General features: G+C 42.3%; 1 protein-coding gene across 1 annotated transcript in view; it reads left to right on the plus strand.

The window, feature by feature from the left end:
• Positions 1-25,557, plus strand: part of WWC1 (WW and C2 domain containing 1) — a 227,517-nt gene that overhangs the window by 139,621 nt on the left and 62,339 nt on the right. The window contains exons 6-7 of the mRNA XM_063447439.1: positions 13,357-13,486; positions 17,172-17,318. Coding sequence (XP_063303509.1) covers positions 13,357-13,486; positions 17,172-17,318 — 277 coding nt within the window. The remainder of the gene's footprint in view (positions 1-13,356; positions 13,487-17,171; positions 17,319-25,557) is intronic.

Here is a 25,557-nt window from a genome sequence, read left to right on the forward strand (position 1 = left end):
CGCTAACAAGCCTTTCAGTTTTGCCTAATAGAAATTCTGGAGTTGTTCCTGTATAAATACTTTTTGAATAACTCGTCATATAATATTTCAGGGTTATTTCCCAGGTGGATCTAAGAAGAATGTTGTCTACTGTTCTCGTACTGTTGCTAAACCTGTTTTACAGCTATGCTAAGCTTTTCTCCCAGCCCAGCTTTTTTTGCTCTAAGAATACAAGATGAAATGGTGCAATTGCAGTATTAGGGGTTTAGACCTTAAAACAAAAAGGCTGTATAACAAAGTTTGACATTGCCAGTATTGAGTAAAATTATACATCTTCTCAAAAGAACATTTATGTTATGCACATCATCATTCATTCACCTAATTAAGGAGACACTCCACTGCTCAAATACAAAACAATGATTTAAATAAATCACAGTTTAGTATATATACTCTTAAAGAAAAAAATCTATGCATTTATGAATGCATCTACTTATGGTCGAGTATATCTAAAAATAAATTGCAAAAGCTGCATGTCTTGTCTGCAACCTTTGCATGATCTGGCTGTCCAATCAGAGGCTTCCGTATAAAGTTCCGCGAGAGGTCTTTGCAAGGCAGGTGCTCTGGGCAATTGCTGCCTCTTGAATTTAGCTCAACTGAGATAAACAAACAGGAAGTAACAAGACCTTTCGTCTGATTGGCAGCCAGAGGGGTGTAACAAGGTTAATTGCTAAAGTTGCCTGTTTCTGCACTTGTTGTAAAATGAAAAAAAGAGCAAGCAAAAGTGCATTTGGAGTGCCCCTTTATGTTATTATTTTGACATTTTTTTGTCCCATAAACCAATATTCATTATAACAATTGCATTGTATTTATTTTTCTGTTAAATGTCTGTAACTGCTACACTAGTGATGCATCAACACTGTGGCTTTCCATGGGTTAATACAGTTTCATGCCGACTTTATTGCTCTGCCCTTGGTTAGATAACCACAAATATGCATGTCTTTGTGAGGAATACATTTAACAGCAAGGTATGATATAGTGAAGGCTAGATTATCTCTACGTTATCTGAGAAGAATTTTCATTTTAAAAAAATACATAGATCTCGAATTACTTTAATTTTTTACACCATTACTTAATCTTTTGTCATATAGCTGTATTTAGATTTAAAGGAACGTTACCAAAACAGCTTTAGCTTAATTAAGCAGCTTTGGTGTAAAGATTATGCCCCTGCAGTCTCACTGCTCAATTCTCAGCAATTTAGGATTTAAATGACTTTGTTTATGCAGCCTTAGTCATACCTCCCTGCGTGTAGGTGGGCCAGAACTTCTGGTACCGAACTCAACCCCCTAATCTTATCCCTGTTACCACCAATGGTGTACTGATCCCTGGTGCAGCCTTGACTCACTGGTCTCCTTTTAAGCTAGGGACCAACTTGGAGTCGCCTCCAACCGACCATCCACATTATTGGGAAGCTCATTTGTGACTCTTTTGGGTCTATGATTCCTCTAGCTGGAGTGCCGATGACCAGTGGACATTGGGATACAGTTCCCTTTGCAGCCTGGTCTCGAAGCTACGGATTCCGCTTTCCTCGCCTACGCACCCATCTACAAATGCTGGAGCACTCTGAGGTTGGGATCGGCGCTACCATAAGCAGTGATGGCATGTACTCTCCACTTCGGCAAACTCGTTGGAATAGGCTGAATATCTAAAGTGGTTTACCCTCTCCATTACTTAGTGGGCAGCTGCTTTATGTGGTAGGCTTTCTTTTTTAAGCTTTATGTTTTATATTGAAACACTTACCACTTTGCAGTTAGTACCCAGTGACACTATTTTTATTTCTTTTTTCATATGTTTACACTCAGAAGCAGATAGCAGTTACCATACTCACTCGGTACCAGTACAATAGTCAAGTTCTAAGCTAATACGATCTTATTCATTCTTACTTAGACACACTATTTTTGGTTGTATCACTTACCATCATATGTTTATTAGCATGTTTTCAGTCAACAGTATAGGTATCCACTAAGCAATTACTCCATAGCCTAATACTCATGCCTATATGTTTCTCCTGACCATGTAATGATATGTCAATCGTTGATTACTATCTTGGTTTATTAGAAAAATTTGACAGTTTTATCGCTTTGGTTTATCACAAAATATGTCTATTGTTTTATGATGCACTTTGTGCATTCTGCTGTCTTGAAACGTCATTGCACAACAACAACAAAATTTGTAGTGCGCGAAAAAATATATTGTGGGGGTCATTAATTTGTGTATTCTAGAATGTAATTAGAATTTTAAAAATGTGCAAAAGAAACCAAATAGCGCATACTTATTATGTACTGTGCAGCTGCAAAAAAGAGACCATTAAATCTCTTTATGATGAATTTTACAGTGCATCATTTCTTACTAATGTTACACATATACAGATATATACTATTGCTACTGAAGAGTGGGATAGCAGATAAGGTGAATGATGATTGTGCAATTTCCTCAAAATAGCCACATTGGAAAACTTGTCCAGCTCAGCTATCACTGTCTTGGCCAAAACGATCATGCCATTTTAAACCAAATATAACTTTAACCCCTTAAGGACCAAACTTCTGGAATAAAAGGGAATCATGACATGTCACACACGTCATGTGTCCTTAAGGGGTTAATGGTTAAGCCTTATAGATTGTGATGAAACCCAGTCTGTTGTAAACCTCAAGTTTTATCTATAAACTAGAAATACTACTGATACCGGAGAAACTGACGGAAGCCAAGCACAGAGAGATGGACACAGGTTTCTTCAGGAAGGAAGAGATTCTTTATTGGATCACCGATCGGGACTCAGAGGGACTAGCGTCACCAAAATACAGCAAAGTCTGAGCCCCGGACAATAGTGCAGGCTCCTTATATAGGCATATAACTCCTCCCATATTAAGCTCCACCCGCACATTCCCTTGACCAATCAACACAAATAAGAATTAACTTCCTGTTTGACCGCATGGCTTGTCCAGCACAATGGAGGAGGGGGAATACTATATCCTGTATTCTTGCACATGCTCCGTACACTACTGATCGTATCTTGCCTCGTGCAACCAACTGATCGATACGTCAGCATATGCACGTACACATGCCACGTGGTAATCTCGGCCTACTAAATTTATTTTTACCGAGATTCCACCACATTCCCCCCTTTGATGCCTCTTGATATTTTACAATTACTTGAGGCATCACATAACCTTAGTTTTGCTTACACCGCAAGTTACCTTGAACCAGACCAGACTTATCTTATGATGTGAATCTTCAACATTCATCTTCTTGCATTGGTTCTCCCTGATCTAAAGCCTTATACTTATATATCGCCATTATCTGTGCAGCAGCCTTCCTCTCTGCTATACTTCCTATCAGGCTTTGCACAGACCTAACTACTAAGGGTATAAGACACGGCAGGAGTAGACACAACAGTAAAATCAGTAGGACTCCACCTACCACTGCCTTAAGCCCTCCAAACCATTCATACCAGCTACCAAACCAACTACTTGGATTGTACCCTTTCCATACCTGAGTAGGCACATGCGCTAGTTTAACCATATGGCTAGTAAGCTCAGCTATTGCTTGCCCTTCGTCGTCTATTTGAAGACAGCAATTGCTTAGGTTAAACTTCCCACATACACCTCCCTCTACTGCCAAAAGGTAATCCAAGGCTAATCTATTTTGGTAGACTGCTGTCCTCATCCTGGTGTTATGCTTCGCTAGAAGATTGAGCGCTTGTGATGTCTCATTAGTGATAATCTCAACCACCGCCTGTAATCTTATAATACGGTTGAGCATATAAATAGGGGTTCTATAACCAAAGGTACCATCCTCAGCCCACGTGGCTGGTCCATAATAGTCTATGATACGCTGGGGAGGCCATTCATTATCTTCCCAGGTGCCTATCTCTATGGGTCCCCTTTTCTTCCTATGATTCACATCATACACTTTAACACCTAAAGTCTCACCTGTTTCAATCGGTAACAAGAAGAAGGATGGTTTGAGCATACCCAACACACATGCCCCTTCCCAGTCCTGTGGCAGCTCCGAATAGGCTTTCTTACCACAGATCCAGTACAAATTTGCTGGGGCTCTCCAGGTAGATGTGATGGATAGATCAAACCACACATCCTTTAAATTGGCATATCTAGCAAACGGGTTAGATGGTTCTGAGACATTTGAAGCCGACCACCAAGTTGTATTCTTTGTATCATCATCATAAGCTTTTTGCCCTAGACAAGTTAATTCTCCTACAGAAGTATTATACATTATTCCTTTCCTTGCTATGCAAACATAACCTATGATGGAGGTCTTTAATCTCCACTCAGATTTACCTCTAACACTCATATGATAATCGGCTTGTGTAGATATTAGTTGGTCAACTGCCTCAGAACCGGACATTACCTCCTTTGCTTCCCAAGGCCATTGGTCTCCCATGTTAGTACCTCCACACACATAGCAGTTGGTAACATTAAGACTACCGGCAATACTTTCAGCTAGGTCGATGAACAGGTTCTTAGCGTTATGGGGGATCTTATTATCTATGCTCATCTCTTCATAAAAGGAATGATATACTTGATGAGTCTGGGAGGATACCGTATCAGTCTCTATCCCTATAAACAATAATGTCCCAGGATCTAAACCCGTCCCGTATATCTGAAACCCAAATAAATTGCCATACTTATCTAAGAACTTGTCGGGGTTATTAATAAGTATATGGACTGGGTTACATTCCATAGACTTACAATATGGGCTAGTCGGCAACTTAGTCACTATCATGTCTTTGTCTACTGTCTGTCCCCAAGTCGCCCACCCCACACAAGACCAATATGGGCAAAAGTTATAGTCTTTATTTGGGCATCTAGGACTCACATATTTATTTTTGCTACTGGGACAAATGTATTTATCGTTAGACCCATACGTCCTCTCCCATCTAAGATCCCCACATACATTCCACGGCTTTCTACCACTCGATATCGCTTTACACGCATCAAATAGCAGAACACCCGAAGAATGTACGGATTCTAACACCGTCTTATTAATTAGGGTCCCCTGAGGATCTCCATTCCTGAGAGTCAACCAAATTGTACGAGGTTGATACTCCGGACTGAAGCACTTAGGTTCTCCTACTCCTAAATGGCATACACTATATTCTATATTTAAGTATCTACATCTCGATACATCTCCTTTACACTCGTATTGTGAATGCCAGATTAGGGTTTGGGAAATATGGTTACCTGTTCTCGTAGTCTTAATGCATACCTCACAGCTAGGAGTGTCGGTACCTCTACCTTCCTGAATATAAAAACACATGTAAATAAACACAATCAAAAGCACATCTTTCGCCGTCATCCTCAGTCTTCGTCCGTGCGATGGAACCTCAGCTTCCAGGATGTGAGGGCTGCAGGGAATGGAGTTCTGCTCGTCTTCACAGGTGTCCCTTCGGGACTTTCCTGGCTTATACACTATGTGATGGTAAGAGGACAGGCTTTATTATGGCCTTCTCACTTACACCTGTAACAATAAAATTTGTAATCCACAATAATTCCTCGTTACTCCGACTGAGTAGTGCGTTTCAACCGGATCTTGCAGGGATTCTCTGGATCTGCTGTAACTTGCCAAGAATCGACTGCTGCTGGTTTAACCCTGGAGTGATGTATCCACGGAGTCACTTCTGCTACTTTTATTGCTGATGGGGTAGACAAAAGAACAACATAAGGACCTCTCCACTTGGGCCCTAACGGTACATTATTCCACTCTTTAATCCACACTTGGTCTCCTGGATGATAATTATGAACAGGGGGATAAATATTCACAGGTAATCTATCTTGTACCCATTTCTGTACCTCCTCCATAGTCTTACCCAACTCTACAACCTGCTGCCGGGTAATTCCTTCTCCCAACTGACTCAAGTCCCCCCTTAAGTTACCAAGTACGGGAGGTGGTCGCCCATACATAATTTCAAAAGGAGAGAGGCCCATCCTTCTGGTAGGGGTACTGCGGATTCGCAATAGAGCTATAGGTAAGAGAACGTTCCACTTAAGTTGGGTTTCCTGACACATTTTAGCCAACTGGTTCTTAATAGTTCTATTCATTCTCTCTACCTTACCAGAACTCTGGGGTCTATATGCAGTATGAAGCCTCCACTTTATACCAAGCATATGAGTCAGTTGTTGTAGGCACTGGTGAACAAAAGCTGGACCATTGTCCGATCCTATAGAACAGGGTAGTCCATATCGGGGTATTATTTCTCGTAGCAGAAATCTCACAACTTCTCCTGCTTTCTCTGTACGAGTAGGACATGCTTCTACCCAGCCTGAATAGGTGCACACAATTACCAGCAGGTAACGATGTCCACCCGATTTTGGCATCACTGTAAAGTCTATTTGTAGATCGGACATGGGGAGTCCCCCCATAAACTGGACTCCTGGTGGCTTTACTGGTCCTTGTCTTGCATTATTCTTAGCACACGTCACACATCTGCGTACAATGGCCTGAGTCAAGTTGGACAATCTTGGTATGTAGAAATGTTTCCTGAGAGATTCTTCAGTACTGTCTCTCCCAGAATGTGTCCCGTTGTGATAATTTTGGACAATTTCTACCGCTAGCGATGCTGGTATAACTATTCTTCCATCTTCTAGCTGATACCACTTGTTCTCCAGATACTTTCCCGGTTCAGTCTTTAACCACTCCTCTTCTTGAGTTGTATAAACTGGAGTCCATTGAGACAGTGGGGTTGGTATTAGAGCAGCTATATGCCCCACATACTCCTGTCTTCCTGATTCAGCAGCACGCTTAGCTGCACTATCTGCCATCCGATTTCCCTTGGTTACATCACCATCTCCTCTCAGATGCGCTCGACAATGTATAATACCGACTTCTTTCGGCTCCCACACTGCTTCCAATAGTTGTAGGATTTCAGCTGCGTATTTGATTTCTTTGCCTTCTGAATTCAGTAGTCCTCTTTCTTTATACAAAGCTCCGTGGGCATGAGTGGTTAAAAACGCATACTTAGAGTCCGTATAGATATTTACTCTTAAACCTTCAGCCAATTGTAACGCTCGTGTTAGTGCTACTAATTCTGCCTTTTGTGCTGATGTTCCTTTCGCCAGTGGCTGAGCTTCTATCACCTTGTCTATTGTTGTCACTGCATATCCTGCATAGCGGATCCCTTCTTTTACATAACTACTGCCGTCGGTATAATATTGAACATCGGGGTTCTGGATGGGAAAATCACGAAGATCTGGTCTACTTGAGAATACTTCATCCATTACTTCCAAACAATCATGTTGACTTTCAGTAGGTTGTGGCAAAAGGGTAGCTGGATTTAAGGTGTTTACAGTCTCTAAATGCACTCTTGGGTTTTCACACAACATTGCTTGATACTTGGTCATACGGCTGTTACTAAACCAATGATTTCCTTTGTAATCCAACAACGTCTGTACTGCATGTGGGACTCGTACATAAAGTTCTTGACCCAGAGTGAGTTTATCGGCTTCAGCTACTAGCAGGGCGGCTGCAGCTACGGCTCTTAGACAAGGTGGAAGTCCGCTGGCCACTGCATCCAGTTGCTTAGACATATAGGCAACAGGTCTTTGCCATGATCCCAAGTACTGTGTCAATACTCCCACAGCCATTCTTCTTTGCTCGTGTACATATAAGTAGAATGGTCGTGTGTGATCAGATAGACCTAATGCTGGGGCACTCATCAAAGCCTTCTTCACATCTTCAAATGCCGTTTGCTGTTCTTGGGTCCATAAGAAGGGGTCGTGCTCTGTACCTTTGATAGCTGCGTACAGAGGTTTTGCTAGTATCGCATAGCTGGGAATCCATATCCTACAGAAGCCTGCTGCCCCCAAGAATTCTCGCACTTGTCTTCTATTCTTGGGTATTGGTATTTGGCAGACAGCTTCTTTTCTCTCTGGCCCCATAATCCTTTGACCTTCAGAGATATGGAATCCCAGATACTTGACAGTTGGCAAACACAACTGAGCCTTCTTTCTAGACACCTTGTATCCTGCCTTCCAGAGAATGTGTAGTAGATCGTGCGTTGCTTGCTGACAGATTTCTTTTGTAACTGCTGCTATCAACAAGTCATCTACATATTGTAACAAGACACACTCTCCTGGGATGGACTCGAAATCCAGTAGATCTTGACTTAGGGCTGAGCCAAATAGGGTAGGTGAATTTTTAAACCCTTGGGGCAGTCTTGTCCAAGTCATTTGGCGTTTTGAGCCCGTTACAGCGTTCTCCCATTGGAAAGCGAAAATACATTGACTTTCTGCGGCAATTCGGAGGCAAAAGAAGGCATCTTTGAGATCTAAGACTGTGAAGTAAGTAGCCCCGCCCGGAATTAAAGCAAGCAGGTTATATGGATTGGGTACAACTGGATGTATACTAACAACCGCATCATTGACTGCTCTTAAGTCCTGTACAGGTCGATACTCATCTGTACCGGGCTTTTGAACAGGCAGCAATGGGGTGTTCCAGGGGGAAGTACAGAATTTTAGGATACCATACCGTATGAACTTATCCAGATAGGATTGGATGTTCTTCTTAGCCTTCTGTGGGATGTGGTATTGTCTTAGGCTCACTGGATAAACCCCAAGTTTCAGTTCAATTTTTATAGGTGGAATATTGCGGGCCAGTCCTGGTGGGTTGTTCTCTGCCCAAACTCCTGGTATGTTAAACAATGTCTCATCACTCCTAGGGTTTTGGCTAGTCAACACTGTATAAAGTCGCCACTCTTCTTCCTTTGGTACGGATAAAGTCATAATACCTGAAGGTCCATTAAACTTTAAAGATGTTGTTCCATTTGGTAGGAACGTAATCTGCGCTTGTAATTTGGATAGCATATCACGTCCCAGCAATTGGACTGGACATTCAGGCATATAAAGGAATTGGTGTTTTACTACGTGGCCTCCCAATGTACAGAGTCGACTTTTAAGAACCGGTCTTTCAGCACTTCTTCCAGTTGCTCCTATCACAGTAATAGTCCTTCCAGATGGAGGAGCAACTAGATTAGTCACCACTGAATGTTCAGCACCAGTGTCGATCATGAATGCACTCCTTTTCCCCCCTATTGATACATCGACCATAGGCTCCGCTCGACCAAGGGGGATGGAGCCCGGTCGGTATCAATAGTCCTCCATGACCGTGTCAGCCAATCCTACGAAGTCCCTACCTTCTCTATCGCGGGACCTTTGCGCTGCTGGAATATACCTGTCTTCCCTAACACTTCCTCTGTTCCCATTACTCCCTCTATAACCATTACTCCCTCCGGGGCCTCCTCTACCTCTCGCTCTGCCTCTAAAGTTTCCGTAACCTGACCTAGGTCTGTCTCTCTCAGACTGTTCTCTTCGCGGACACTCATTTCTCCAATGCCCTTCTTCCCTACAGTAAGCGCACTGATTTTTACCTAGAGGTTCCTCATTCCATCTACTATCGCCTCTATCTGGGCCCCGTCTATCTACGCCTGCGATCGCTACCGCTAGCATATCAGCCTTTTTACGCATCTTGCGCTCTTCCTCTTTCTTGCTTTCTGTATCCCTGTTCATGTAAACCTTATTTGCTACCTCCATTAGTTGGGTGATGGACATACCTGCAAACCCTTCTAACTTTTGTAGCTTGCGCTTAATATCTCCGTAAGCTTGGCTGACAAAGGCGGAGTTAACCATTCGGGAATTATCTGCGTCTTCCGGATTAAAGGGGGTGTACAAGCGGTACGCCTCCAATAATCGGTCATAAAAGACACTGGGCGCTTCATCGCTTTTCTGAATCACCTCAACTGTCTTCGACATGTTAATGGCTTTCTTTCCTCCTGCTTTCATGCCAGCAATTATAGCGTCTCTATAGGCTCTGAGTTGAACCATATCAGCACCATTTACGTTCCAATCGGGATCGGTATTGGGATAGTGTGTTGCGGCCCATGCTGCTGGATTAGCTTGGTTCAAAGCACGGGCTCTATCTTCTAATGCTTTAATGGCTGCTTGATTTATTCTTGTCCTTTCCTCATTGTTAAATAAAGTCATTAGTAACTGCTGGCAATCAGCCCATGTCGGATTATGCGTCTGTACTATTGAGGTGAACAGATCAGTCATGGCTTGTGGTTTCTCAGTATACGAGGAATTATGGGTCTTCCAGTTTAAAAGGTCGGTAGTGGTAAATGGGACATATACGAAGACAGGGTCAGCGTGTGCCATTTGACCTGCGGCATCGATATAAGCTGACCCGGGATTTAGGCGAAGAGGCATCTGATAGTGCTTTAATTGTTGGGCACCAGTCAACTGTCGGGTTTGGATGGGGCTACGTAGGGAAGCGTCAGTCATGGGTTCCGGTCGGGGAGAGATAGGGTATGGGGATGTGGGAGGTTGGTTTTGGGAAAAGGTGGTAAATAGAACACTTCGAGCCGAGCTAGATGAAGCTTGACCGGAAGTCTGAAGTGGCGCCAAATCAGGATATTCGTTTCTAATGGGGGTGGGTTCTGGTTCCGGAAGGGGAGATTTAGTACGAGGGGGGGTGGATCCTGTACTGGAGGAGGAAGCGGAAGTGGATGAGGGTAATGAGGGGAGGGGTGCAGGGCTTCCTGCGTTTGCGTCACTTCCTCTTAACGGAAAGTAAGGGGGCGGCAAAGGGATCTCGGACTCAGGGGGCGTGTCCAAAATGGGCCTAACACCAATCCTAGTGGACGAACAAGTCCTAGCTACCATGAGGCGACACTGCTCCTCGTGGCATGTCTGGAGCCATTTTGGCGAGTCATTTACGGCCTGTCTCCAACAGTCAATATAAGGAAACTGGCCGTAAAGTTCAGGCCTACCTGATACAGCCACGTGTAAGCGCTGTACCAGAGTTGGATCCAAACTGCCACGTGGCGGCCATGCCGCAACCAAAGTAGGCCACTCCCTAGTGCACAAAGTAACTAAACGCACAGAAGACATCTTAACCCCAAAATCACAGGTTTTGAATCCCTTTTTAAAATTCTTAACCATACATCCTAAGGGATCCGGAATCGTTGACTGCGACGCACCCATATTTAACAATGGAACGTCGTCGACAACGATTACTATACACGCGTACTATTCAACAGTCACACCCGTTTCCTTTGGCAACAGCACCACGTGGTACGGTTACCAAGTGAAACGTACACAATAACACAATAAACACTCAGGGAATTCCCGTACACACACAGCTGCTACACCAGTCACTATATAATCAATATTATGCCCTTTGGCGTAACTATACAGTCACCCACGCTATAATTCTCTATATACGAATTACCCGTCTATAACACACCCCAGTAACATCGTCTTTTACAAATAGCGGTTACAGTACGGTTAGCATAGGTCAAAGCACAAGTTAAGGTCACAATACAATTATTAGTGGTTATGGTGTTAAAACATGCAATTGACGACAATGATTAGTACTTATTATACAATGTCAGTAAATATACAGGGTTATGGTACCGTGCACTATAATACAGCAACACACTATTAACACTCTCGCTAGACGGCTGAGCTCGCGCTATCTAACAAGATATACACTTTACTAAAACAATCGTTAACACATTTACAATTCCCAACTAAACTATTGGCCAGTACCTTGAATGGACTACCTAAAACTATATACACCCGTTTTGGTTAGCCACACTGCCCAATCACCACATATATAGCGAGCTAGAGAACCGAATTTACACAGACGCCTCTTAGTCGCACTATACAACGAGCTAGAGGACCGAATTTACACAGACGCCTCTTAGTCGTACTATCAAAAGTCTAGTGGGTTCCAAATTTACACGCCTTCCCACTTAGCCCAGATAGGATGAGAACTAGCGAACCGGATTTACACAGACGCCGCTTAGTCTCCCGGTCCCTCCGACCTAGCGAACAAAATATACACCCTAGAACGCTAGTCTAGACAAGACACCGGTGTCCGGCTAGGGCTATTTTACACCAGAGCGCCCCGCCTGACTAACCAAATCAAACGGTCTGACTAAAGAGCGTTCGATCGAGCGGTGCGCCTTCGCTCCTTCCCTCCGACAGAGGGGGCAGATACAGATTCAAAAACCCCTTTGGGCCTACCGCACAATCGGTATACCCCTAGCGGGTCCTGCCGTCTAAAACAGCAGTTGTCTTACCTCCTCGTTCCTGAACCTGAGTTCACACTCATCGACGGGGACACCCCAGCACTTCTCACGTAGAGGCCGATGATCTCCTGGACAACAGACCAGTGGCGCCGAGACGAAGGGAGGTCCACGCAGAAGTTCAGGGGTGCAGCCGTAGAGAACGTGGGCAAAGATAGACCGTCTCACGCCTCTGCCTCTCAGCTACCGTTGAACGATGAGCTTCCCGGCCAATGCACCAAATGATACCGGAGAAACTGACGGAAGCCAAGCACAGAGAGATGGACACAGGTTTCTTCAGGAAGGAAGAGATTCTTTATTGGATCACCGATCGGGACTCAGAGGGACTAGCGTCACCAAAATACAGCAAAGTCTGAGCCCCGGACAATAGTGCAGGCTCCTTATATAGGCATATAACTCCTCCCATATTAAGCTCCACCCGCACATTCCCTTGAGCAATCAACACAAATAAGAATTAACTTCCTGTTTGACCGCATGGCTTGTCCAGCACAATGGAGGAGGGGGAATACTATATCCTGTATTCTTGCACATGCTCCGTACACTACTGATCGTATCTTGCCTCGTGCAACCAACTGATCGATACGTCAGCATATGCACGTACACATGCCACGTGGTAATCTCGGCCTACTAAATTTATTTTTACCGAGATTCCACCACACTACAGATATTTGACAGTTAAAGGACAAAATACTTATTTTCAGCTGTTGATAATGATACTAGAGCTATCAAAGCTGTTGTTTTCTTAAACACCAAAAAAGCTGTTACAAGAAACCTTATTTTTATGTATATATGAAATCAGCATTTACATGCATGAAAACATAATGGTAGAAGAAGGAAATGCTAATTTTATTGAGAGAAACAGATTAACCTATTTCTGACTGCATCGTTTAAACCTTTATTACATTACTCAAGAGGGTGATTACGTTGCTTGTTTAATAAATGTTGTCTATACAAATGCTAAATTCTTTAGGATGTTTGTAAATAAAATGTAGATGAGTCTTTGTTTAAACCTGTGCAGCCCACAAGTATGCTTTTAATAAAAAGCTATTTTATTTTAAAACAAATTGTTCAAGTCATACTTATATTATGGACAGTGGAAGCCATATTGGAAGAGTAGCCATATTGTTGAAAAAGGAAACTCATACTAAGGAAGTGCATTGTCAAATCATTGTTGTGGCTTAACATTATTTTGTAAATTGACCTATATTTTATTTTTACAGGATAGATATGAAAATGTCAGGAAACCATATTGGCTTCAAACTAGACGAAGCTCAAGCCATCTTAAATGAAATGAAAGCCATCAAAAAAGCCATCAGTTCTGGAGAGAGAGAAAAGCAGGATCTAATTCAGGTACGTTGCGTGGGTGTAATTCATGGAAAGCAATAATTTTACGTAAACACCATTTTATTTGTTTGTTAACAGGAAATGCATATTTGCAACTACATCTTTTAGTAGAACCTATTCTTAGAGTGGGGATACTTTCCCTACTCTCAGTTTTTGGGTTTAAGTTGCTGGGGTATATGGACTATTGCTGTGTGGACTCTGACAATATTGCACTAGTTATACATACCTCCCAACATGTCAAGTAAACTAAAAGGAACACTTTAGTTGTAGGCGTGTGAGTGGGGGATGGCCAAGGGTGGGGCTGTTCTGAGAAATTGTAGGAGGCTTACTAATAACAATTGATACAACTAAAATTAAATTTAAAACAAGATCAAAGTATGATTTATATACACACAGAGATTTTTAAATACATTTATTGTAGTTTTAAAACGCATTACTGTGAGTATTATTGATGTGGAGCTCTGTTATACAAGTAGAGACACACCAACAACATGGAGCTCCTAGAAAAGATGGACATCAGGATAGAGTAATTTAGGCCCCATATAGGGACTGTCCCTCTTACACAGTGACACTAGGGAGGTATGCTAGTGCTATGCAATCGGTTTCTCTGTAAGATCTGCTTGGCAAGATCTATGACATTCATGTTCATTATAATCAGGTGTCATTTTTAGTGACAGGTGAAGTACCGTTTAATTTAAATACATAACCCTGGATTCAATAATAGCTTTGGCATTCCTTTATATATTGTTTAAAATTATTGTGCAAATCTGGAAGTATGTACAGGTATTATTAAAAATAAGAAATTTTTTTTTAGTAAAAAATATACCTTTGCATCTTCCGAAATGAATAGCTACTAATGTTATTGTCCCCTTAAGGATGAAAAATAGAGTTAACTTTGCTGGGAATTGAATCTGTGACTTTTTTAGATTGGAAATCCTGATTTATATCACCAGACAATTGTTGTTGTAACTGTTAGTCTCAAGGCTGTCACTTATAATGTAAAAAATATTATATTGGTCTTAAATTCACCTTATATACATTTGCACCCTAACAAATTTTAATAAATACATTATACAATATTTGATGTTTTTTTACAGTTGTTTTATTTTATAAGGTTCTTGGTTCAGCTAATATTGTAAATCACAGTCACAACTTTATCTTGAGTTTCAAGTTTAATAAATACCTTATTATGGTTTGTTTGGTTGTTTTTTTTTTTTACAAAAAATGATATTATTTGTCTTTATCAGAATCTCATCTTTGAGAAGTTGGCAGACGAGAAACCAAAAGTAAACATCAAACACACTAGTAATTGTTCAAACATCCTCCGTCACATTTCATCATGGAACTAACATGATTTTCTTAGAATAACAGTAGACCAATGGTCGGTTCATGATTGACTGACAGTCAACTGACTGAGCAAGTTGTCGGTCAACAAGACTATTTGATGTCCCCCTTTAGCTTCATAAATACCTATACATTGAAATGAGTGTAATATTCCTTTAGCTTGCAGATCTTTATATGCAGGAAGTATTTTATTAAAAACATAAAACAGGAAACTGATGACCGAGCAATGTTATGTGTAAATTAATGTTCATTCAATCAATATAATGGAAATATAGGAATAGTTATCACTACAATGAAAAAAAAAATAGAAAAGTTACCCTTTATAGTTTCATGGTGTCTCTTTGAGATAAATAATTCCCCTTTTATAATATATTATTATATTGAAATGTTGACCTTCCACTAACAGGTAATAAATAATATGATGAATAATATGATTGAGGGAACTCAAATATATGCTAATTTCCTGGAAGATGTATTACAGGAAATGTACAGTTATCCTGTCATCAACTCAATGACGGATTGACTTCAGAATTGTAGCAATTGTCAGAATGCCGATATAGTACAAGGAATCCATGGACAAATTACTTTTATCCACCTTTTCTTTTTTTCTATATCATAATAAAGAGCACATATATTTATCTTTTTACAAACTATAGGAGAACGTTCATTAAAAGTATGTTCTTAGATAAACTTGTATGACATAATGTGTTTGGACTTCTCCAAGAGAACTGTACCAATCATCTGCAATCCACTAACTTTTTAAAAATAATAAAATATTTTATATTATGGCTTACCACAATCAGTGATGAATGTTTAGGACACCGAAAGAGGCATCAGTGAGTGATGCACTTGCTACCTGGCCCATCTGCTGTATACATGCAATGAACACGTTAACGGTGCTATACAATGCACAGAGTTCACTGCAAACTAACTTGCATGCAGATCTTATGATATGTGCACTTGCTCTTTAATGCTTTACCAATATTTGGTGATTTTACACTTCCGTTCCCAACAGGAACAATTATGCAGAATCTAGGACTATTTAGAAACTCTGTATATTATATCAAGTCATTATGTTTGCAAATGCCTTTCTTTAATATAAATGTAAAAACAAACATTTTTTTTAAAGACATATTAGTATATATATTTATGTTGAACAATAAAACAATTTACTTGTGTAATAATGTACCATGCTAAATTATTAAATTATATTATTCAGAATTTTCTGCAATCTACATTGTATGCCCCTTTCAACAATATGAATCATATCAAGTCTTGTTGAAACAAGGCACACTTCCAGTTGTTTACAGTAATTATACAACAAACATTGCACATGTAAACAAAAATGACAAATGAGTGCGATGCACTTTGTCAAATCAGTCAAATTGCTTCGAGAAATTGTAAGGCTGTATATTTGGAGAAGTGATTATATAGGGTATACACAAGTAAAATGAAAATGTGGGAATTATATTGTGGTCTTCCTTGTACATCAACTCACAAAGACTATTTTTACTTTATAAATATAAATAAATGCTTCATTCAGCCCTGCCATCTGTCATTTGCAGCAGGCGAGAGAACAAGAATAATGTCAATATTAAACAAATCCGTTAAACTACTAATGTCATTGAAATATCTGTCGGAAGATCAGTGGTCTGTAAAAATAAATCCTGGAGTGTTGCAGAAACGAATAATTTTTGGTTTTAAATATTTTACTATTTTCTAGTTTAGGGACCCAGAACGCCAGTTCAAACTTCGGCCGTTTGTTCTCTTATATTTTATATAAAAATAATGTTACTTATAAATACTTATATGCTTGCATAGATGTATTGTTAGGACAATTTAAACTTCCAGTAAACACCTTACATAAGTTTTTTTTTGTGTATCGTGTAATATGATGTCATACCGTTGTAATCAAAGTTGTTCAACCGCCATTGAAAATCAGGTTTATATTTAAAATGTACAGACTTTCAGCTGTTTGCAATGAACAAATCAAACAAAAGCAATTGAAAAAGCTCAACAAATGCTTCAAGTGGTTTCCCTAAAATAACTGAAAATGCAACTTATAAAGATTTCTCCCATCTTTAACCAGCCCTGTTTTTTTTAGATGGTTAGGTGCTTTCAAGTAAACTTTATCAAACAGCTATCAATGAGGGGGGTTGGCTGCAGAACTGAAACATATTACAGAATTGAAGAAACACAAATTTTATAACCATATTTTTTACTTACTACCATCCCCTCTAGAAAAAAAGAATGTTTCTAAAGAATTGCAAATATATTTTTTTCTACACATAAAAACTGGTCAGAGCCACTGGTCAAAAGTAATGATGCTATCTTGTTTCTTTTTCAGAGTCTTGCAAGATTAAAAAATGGCTTCTGTGTTGCAACGGGATCTCAGTCAGACCTTTGGGCTAGCAATACATCTTTGGAAAGTTCCAGTACGTCTCTGCCCAGGCAGTATCTCAATGTTAGCTCACAGACTGATGTTTCAGGAAATGTAAGTTTATCACTGTTTATGAAGAATCAGTTTGATACAGAATTAAATAATATGTGCTAAAAAAAATTTTTAATATGTACAAAACATGGTTAATACACTGCTCAAAAAAATAAAGGGAACACAAAAATAACACATCCTAGATCTGAATGAATTATATATTCTTCTGAAATGCTTTGTTCTTTACATAGTTGAATGTGCTGGCAACAAAATCACACAAAAATAAAAAAATGGAAATTAATTTTTTTAAACCCATGTAGGTCTGGATTTGGAGTCACACTCAAAATTAAAGTGGAAAAACACACTACAGGCTGATCCAACTTTGATGTAATGTCCTTAAAACAAGTCAAAATTAGGCTCAGTTGTGTGTGTGGCCTCCACGTGCCTGTATGACCTCCATACAACGCCTGTGCATGCTCCTGATGAGGTGGTGGATGGTCTCCTGAGGGATCTCCTCCCAGACCTGGACTAAAGCATCTGCCAACTCCTGGACAGTCTGTGGTGCAACGTGACGTTGGTGGATGGAGCGAGACATGATGTCCCAGATGTGCTCAATTGGGTTCAGGTCTGGGGAACGGGCGGGCCAGTCCATAGCATAAAATGCCAAACGTCCTGCACGGTGTTGGGCTGTAAGCACAACCCCCACCTGTGGACGTCGGGCCCTCATACCACCCTCATGGAGTCTGTTTCTGACTGTTTGAGAAGACACATGCACATTTGTGGCCTGCTGGAGGTCATTTTGCAGGGCTCTGGCAGTGCTCCTCCTGTTCCTCCTTGCACAAAGGCAGAGGTAGCGGTCCTGCTGCTGGGTTGTTGCCCTCCTACGGCCTCCTCCACGTCTCCTGATGTACTGGCTTGTCTCCTTGTAGCACCTCCATGCTCTGGACACTACGCTGACAGACACAGCAAACCTTCTTGCCACAGCTCGCATTGATGTGCCATCCTGGATGAGCTGCACTACCTGAGACACTTGTGTGGGTTGTAGACTCCGCCTCATGCTACCACAAGAGTGAAAGCACCACCAGCATTCAAAAGTGACCAAAACATCAGCCAGGAAGCATAGGAACTGAGAAGTGGTCTGTGGTCACCACCTGCAGAACCACTCCTTTATTGGGGGTGTCTTGCTAATTGCCTATAATTTCCACCTGTTGTCTATCCCATTTGCACAACAGCATGTGAAATTGATTGTCACTCAGTGTTGCTTCCTAAGTGGATAATTTGATTTCACAGAAGTGTGATTGGCTTGGAGTTACATTGTGTTGTTTAAGTGTTCCCTTTATTTTTTTGAGCAGTGTATATTCAGTACCTTTACTCAAGATTCACCCAGTATAGTCTGGACTATTCACTAAACTCAGTTGTAGCAAACTAAAAAATTTATGTTAGTAAAATGGTTTTGGTAATATGTATTTCCTTATTAAAATGAAAGGACTTTTCTCAAATTACATCAAGTTCTGCTTATGATACACAGTTCACCTTTCATACCTATTTCTTAATCCAAGGCACAGTCTGTTCAGGGTTAAGGGAAACCTGAAAAAATGGAGGAGATTTCTCAAAATGTTGGATGCTGAAAAGTGGTGCAAAGGTGTAACAGCAGAGGCGTCACCAATGGAATCTCTTTGCTGGTTCCACTGATACCCCATTTTTGAGAACATAACACTTTGAGAAATCTTCCTCAAAGTCTTGAAACCAGAGTTATTATTTTATTTTAGTAATAATTGTTGGATTTTTACTTGAAAATTGAAAGTTATGCTAGCTTTAGTGTACTAATAATCTTAATTGTAATAATGACAGGAGGCGAGTATTTTGCATATCTCTCTTTACTAACTCCATACAGCAGTAAAGAAACACATAGAAAAATAACCAATCACAGGAGAGCAGGATGTACACAAGGCAATGTGACCTTATCATTTCCTCTTTCATAAAGCGACAACAAGCAGAAGTAAATATATAGCAAACAATAAAACTAATAATAACTCAAAGTTCCCATGTGCGAAGGAGCAAACTTCCAAAGAATTCTATTCGAACAACGAAAAAGAGTTCAGGGTTGAGACAAATCCGAAGGATAAAATCTCCAATAGTTTTACATGAACTGCCAATTATCTTCAAAGACGAATCATACTGAAAAGAGAATGTGTGACAGGTTTAGACATAGTCACAAACATATAACTCCAATTAACGTACCACCTAACATCCCATTGGAGAATATAGTAACTGATCTGATAACTGAGTAATTGTAATGAGAACTCTAATGAGGATTCCATATTAATGGAAGTACGAACATATCATATAAGCACCAATCTGAGAGGCAAACCTACCGTAGCGCCTGATATCTGCAAAGCAAATGAATAGAAAGGGTGGGCAGCGAAGCAGGGGGGGAAAATACTCGCCTCCTGTCATTATTAAAATTAAGATTATTAGTACACTAAAGCTAGCATAATCTTCAATTTTACCACATGACAGGAGGCTTCGTATTTAACATTTTTAACGCTGAGAAAAGAGTATAGAACTAAATAAGAGTCCTGCAATGTGCAGAGAGACCCAGTATTCAGCGTTGTGTGGAGGTCTTCCCCGTTGAGCGCCCACATATACACCATCTAACGGGAAATTATACAAGACCAAGTCTGACCGTTTGTCAGCAGGATGTTTAGTCCCATAGAGTGAAAGGAGAACGACCTCCACAACTCATAAGCTGGAGATGTATGACATTGGGTAGTTGTAATCCTAGAGGATCCTAGTCCCTGCAGTTCCGTCTCCATCCTCACATAAGGAATCAAGGTGCAGGACCGAACCAGACAGGCTGGGAATGTCCAGATGTAGGGGTAGGGTCGTCGCATCCCTGGGTTCCCAGATTCCCAAGAGGTCCCCGGCAGCCTGCGATCGTCCGCTGACCTGCCAAGAAACCCCCAAAGCGGGTCCAGGTCCCCAGGTAGCCGACCCTCCTGGGATAGAAGATGTGAGTACCCTACGGCTCTGTGAGGAATTGTTTGCCATGAATGTAGCAGGAGAAGATCCTCGCCTGCTCGAGAATTACTGTAGACCTTGTAAGCATGAGAAGCATAAGTCCTTCGGGGAGGTCAGGTCGGACTGAGCGCGATCACCATCGTGCCTCGACTTATACTGTGACGAGTGGTAATATCCAAATCAGTCGGCCCCTATGAGATGTGTCTCCCCTGGGAGACGGGTTGATCTTTTGTGAAGAAGACGGGGATCGAAGGAGCCTACATGTTGTCTGATAAACGTGAGTTGGTCCATCCTGGTGGATGTGAAACCTGACCGCCTAATCTGTGGTTACCTGCAGTAGGGTGCAGCCGATCTAGTACTTCGTTATCAATCCATGTATTGTGAAGTATAGGACCAAGAAGTCTAGGTGTACAACGTACAGGGTCACAGTGGTGCCGCGGAGAGTCGTACGAATATTCCCAAGTTGTGGAATAGTCTACGAATCCTCTGAGCGAATAGTCTTCTACAAGAGGTTCCAGCTGGTTCTCGGATGAACGTGGGTGTTGACGAGTTTTCAGTTCCCTGGAGTGATCTGAATGAGGTTCTCCCGGAAGAGAGTGTCTCGTCTTCCCAGCCTGTATTCATTACTTCTTTCGGTAGTTTATCAGTGCCCACCAGGCTCCGAGCTACTGGATCTGGAAGGAGAGGATGTCCCCTGAAAACTGGGTACGGTGGTCGAGCGGGAAGCAAGAAGACCGTCCTGACGTGTGTTTAGGTCCTGAAGGCAAGTCGGTTGACTACGTGAAAGTGGTCTTCCCCAGGATTGAGTGCCTTTCACCTAGATGTGGTGAAATCCCCTGTGGATGTAATAGGAGGTATATTGATGGTATCTGTGTGTACCGTGTTCTCTGTCCGCTTATCTGGAGCACCATTGGTAAAAGAGCTAGCGGTAGCGGATCTCGGGTCAGATGTCCCGAAGTGGTCGACGACCGGCTCTGTTACCAACCGGTTCCAAAGAATCCCTTGTAAAGGTAATCGCATAACACCTCCTTCCTAGGGGTTTGGGCCCTTATGAAAGCCGTGGGACCCTTGCGTGTCTAATAAGTTCCCTTCGGAACTTTGTGCCTTGTGCCTGGGGTTCCGACTATCTTGGCGCCCAGTACCGCCAACCATCCGTCAGTGCGGAGGAGTGCTGCTATGGGCATCCTATGGGAGAGGCCAACACAGGGGTTTCCTGCGAGGAGCAGAAACAGTTTTTTGAGTCCATATACCCAAGTTGTATGCCTGTTCCTGGACGATGTTTGGCGGCGTCCAGCATCGCCCATGGTAAGGTCGTGAATCCTGAAAGACCTCCTCCGTCGGTCACTATAGTCGTCTGAGCCGTTCTGACCGGCATGGAAGGGCTTGGGTTTGTCCGACCGTCAGCGTATATGGACATTCTAAGCAAGAGGATGCAAAGCCATGAGTGCATATCGTTGTCAAGTAGGTTTATCGTAGTAAGGGATACCCCTGTGTAAGGAACAAACCAGTATTCAGGCACAGGATGCAGGGCAAACAGATCAGTCTACTATGACAGTAGGCAGTGTTCACGGAAACCCTTGCGGGTCTATTCCGAATCATGGCCAAATAAAACAGACTGGGGCTCACCCAGTACATAGAGGTTGCCATAGCATTGCCTCCGCTCAGCAGCACTGTGCAGCGCATGTATAGTGGGGGCTCACCCCGGGTGCACAGGGTATGAACCCTTAACAGGGTATGAACCCTTATGCTGGCCATCGCCCTGATAGAGAGTGTCAGTCACCTCTTCCATTATTAAATTCACCTCAAGGGGAATCTATATCGTTAAGTAGGCGGCTCGGAACTACTGTTCAGCGGTTGTAACCGCATGCCTCTGTTAGGCATTTTAGTGCAGTGCACGCCTAGCCGGGCCCGTGGGCCTTTAACTGCAGGCCACAGAATAGGTACAGGGCATAAACCCGTACCGTATCATGATTCATTATCAATGGAGGTATTCCTTCAGCTGTAGGTAGAGGCTGTTGCCGTAAGACTTCCTTCGGTCGGTTAGTGTGACTCGCCTATCGTAGGGGTTTCACCCCAGGAGCACTGGGTCTAAACCTGTAAGTGCTGGTCCCAGATCCGAAGTTTGGATTTTCAATCCTCGAGCTCGCTCTTGAGAGGGGTAGGAGTAGAAGCAGCAGTGCTGTAGGGGGCTCACCCTGGTTGCACAGGGTATGAACCCATCAGTGCTGGCCATCAGCCTGATAGTGTCCTACAGCTCTATCAATAATTAATGCACCGCCATGGGGGATATTCTTCGCTGAAGTTTGCGACTCTGTCCCCTTTTTTGCCGAATAGATTGGCTTATACCTAGTCAGAGATCACCTCAGGTGCGCGGGGTATGTACCCGTCCAGCGTGAGTCGCGGCCAAATAAAACAGACCGGATGAGAGCACAATCCGTTTCATTGTGTGCAATGCACCATGCAAACCTCAGCAGGGTGTAGTAGTGTGCAATTTATTGTGTGCAATTTATTGTCTCAAAGTATCAAAACAGCCCCAGCAGGGTGTGTAATATGCAGTAGTGTGCACGTATTGTGTGCAATTTATTGTCTCAAAGTACCAATACAACCCCAGCAGGTTGTGTGATATGGGGTACCCCAGCAGGGTATCTGTTGTAGTGTAAATAATGCCAGTGGACCCCAGCAGGGTCTGTATAAATGACAGTAAGGTGTAATAACCCTGGCAGGGTATTCTGTATCTGTCACTTAGTGTTGTCAAATTGTCCCAGCAGCGCAAACCACAATATTGGGATTTGTATAACTGGGCCTCACCCAGGATCACAGAGGTGGCCACAGGGCGACCTCCAAAAAGCAGCACGGTAATAGGGGCAGCACCCCAGGCAGGCAAAGGGTAATAAGCCCTTAAAGGACCACTCTAGTGCCAGGAAAGCATACTCGTTTTCCTGGCACTAGAGTGCCCTGAGGGTGCCCCCACCCTCAGGGTCCCCCTCCCGCCCGGCTCTGGAAAGGGGAAAAAGGTTAAAACTTACCTTTTTCTAGCGCTGGGCGGGGGCTCTCCTACTCCTCTCCGCCTCCGTTCCTCCCCGTCGGCTGAATGCGCACGTGCGGCAAGAGCTGAGCGCGCATTCAGCCGGTCGCATAGGAAAGCATTCATAATGCTTTCCTATGGACGCTTGCGTGCTCTCACTGTGATTTTCACAGTGAGAATCACGCAAGCGCCTCTAGCGGCTGTCAGTGAGACAGCCACTAGAGGAAAAAGGGGAAGGCTTAACTAATTGATAAACATAGCAGTTTCTCTGAAACTGCTATGTTTATAAAAAAATTAGTTAACCCTAGCTGGACCTGGCACCCATACCACTTCATTAAGCTGAAGTGGTCTGGGTGCCTAGAGTGGTCCTTTAAGTGCCTAATATGGCAGTAATGAGACAAAAGTGACTGACCTCTGAGGGATAATAGAATATAACAGTAGCTCTAAGCTCCGTCGTGTTCTGACAGGTAGTCTTAAGTGATAGGGGTCATCCCTTTGAGCATCCATTACCAGACATAGAGTCTTGCTGTATATTCCTGAACCCTGATCCAGGTGATATCCCTTCAAATCTCCCATCACTGATATGTATTTATACAGTACCATCTTGATACTCCGTGTCCAAGGGTGCTATCCCTTTAAGGAATTCATAGGTGATATCCCTTTAAGGATTTGGTATCCCTTTTAAGTAGTTTCAGAGTGGTATCCTTTTAAGGAGTTCCCTCTAAGGGTCCAAGAATTGTATCTTTAAGGAATTTGAGGGTGCTATCCCTTTAAGGGATTTTTTGGGGGTGATATCCCTTAAAGGTTCCAGTACCTCGAACCACTATACATGAGTACGACTCAAATCTGTAAATAATAGGCCAGTTAGAATACTTACCTTTGCCTGGATTCGAACTTGGGACCCTGGGGTCCAACGTCTGTGTTAGAGAATCATGAGCCACGAGAGCAGCAAGGCTAACTGACAGCCCAGGTATATGTTACTCTCGAGCACCGAAATCGTGGTGGGCGAGAGTAGCAAAACGGCCACCCATAATCTCGCGAGACGCAAGATTAAAGATGGCCGCCAAGGGTAAAAGAGGGGGAACATGGTCCCTGGACTCTCGGTAGACGTGGGATCATAGATGGTCGCCGCGTCATGCTTGGTCGCCCCACAGACTACCCTGCACCAAGGTAGTGGATGTTGGAAAGTATCCAGCACATTACCGGGTGCACGGTATGGGGCAGCCTGAGAGAGCGAGGGCAGTAAGTCCGGCCGTCCCCCTGAGGGTTGTAGGAGGAAGGGGTCAAACGGATAGGCCGGAAGAAGGGGTTAATGCCTGGGAGACAGTGGGAGACAACGGGAACCGCGGGAGGGAAGGGGTTAAGCCCCAGCCAGACCCAGAATCCCCATGAGACCCTGGGGGGAAGGAGGAAAGCAGGGAAAGATGGTCCCCAGATGCTCCAGGTATAGAAGGCCAGGAAAATCACCAGAAAAGTCATGATACATATGGTATAAAGTACATCTACCATAACTATACATAAAACCTATAAAGTCAATAATAAAATTTACAACTAACACCTATTAAATCCATGTTATAAAATACATATGACATCTATTAAATACATATAAAGTACATATAATACTTATCAAAACAAAGGATGAAATGCCTATAAAACTGATAAATTACAAGTGATATTAATCACAACTAAAGGTTATGAAATAAGGATAACATTAAATCTACATAATATCTATGAAATAACATAGAAAAAAACACAGCTGCACATAGTATAGAAGCACAGCAAGAACATACAACAAAGTATATAAAAATATATAATACAGAAACAACCTCAAAGAGGCACTGTAAACATAAAGTAATGGAGGAGAGTAATACTCTGACCTGTCTGCTTGATGGAGCAGTAAAGAAAGAGGAAATGATAAGGTCACATTGCCTTGTGTACATCCTGCTCTCATGTGATTGGTTCTTTTTTCTATGTGTTTCTTTACTGCTGTATGGAGTTAGTAAAGAGAGATATGCAAAATACGAAGCCTCCTGTCATGTGGTAAAATTATAACTTTGAGGGTATTAATATTAGGATACAACTGATATGATTGAAAGTTTAAATTCTCCGGCTCTCTTCTTGAGAGACAAGTACCATTTTATATCATTGTAGACTCAACTCATCTGAAATTGTCAGGCCTTTCATCAGCAGTTCTGTAAATGTATTACTTTAATCAGAATCTCAACTTTATTAGCTCTCCCTGAAATTCTCCACATT

The sequence above is a fragment of the Pelobates fuscus genome, chromosome 3 (genome assembly GCF_036172605.1).
Source record: "Pelobates fuscus isolate aPelFus1 chromosome 3, aPelFus1.pri, whole genome shotgun sequence".
Taxonomy (NCBI): Eukaryota; Metazoa; Chordata; class Amphibia; order Anura; family Pelobatidae; genus Pelobates; species Pelobates fuscus.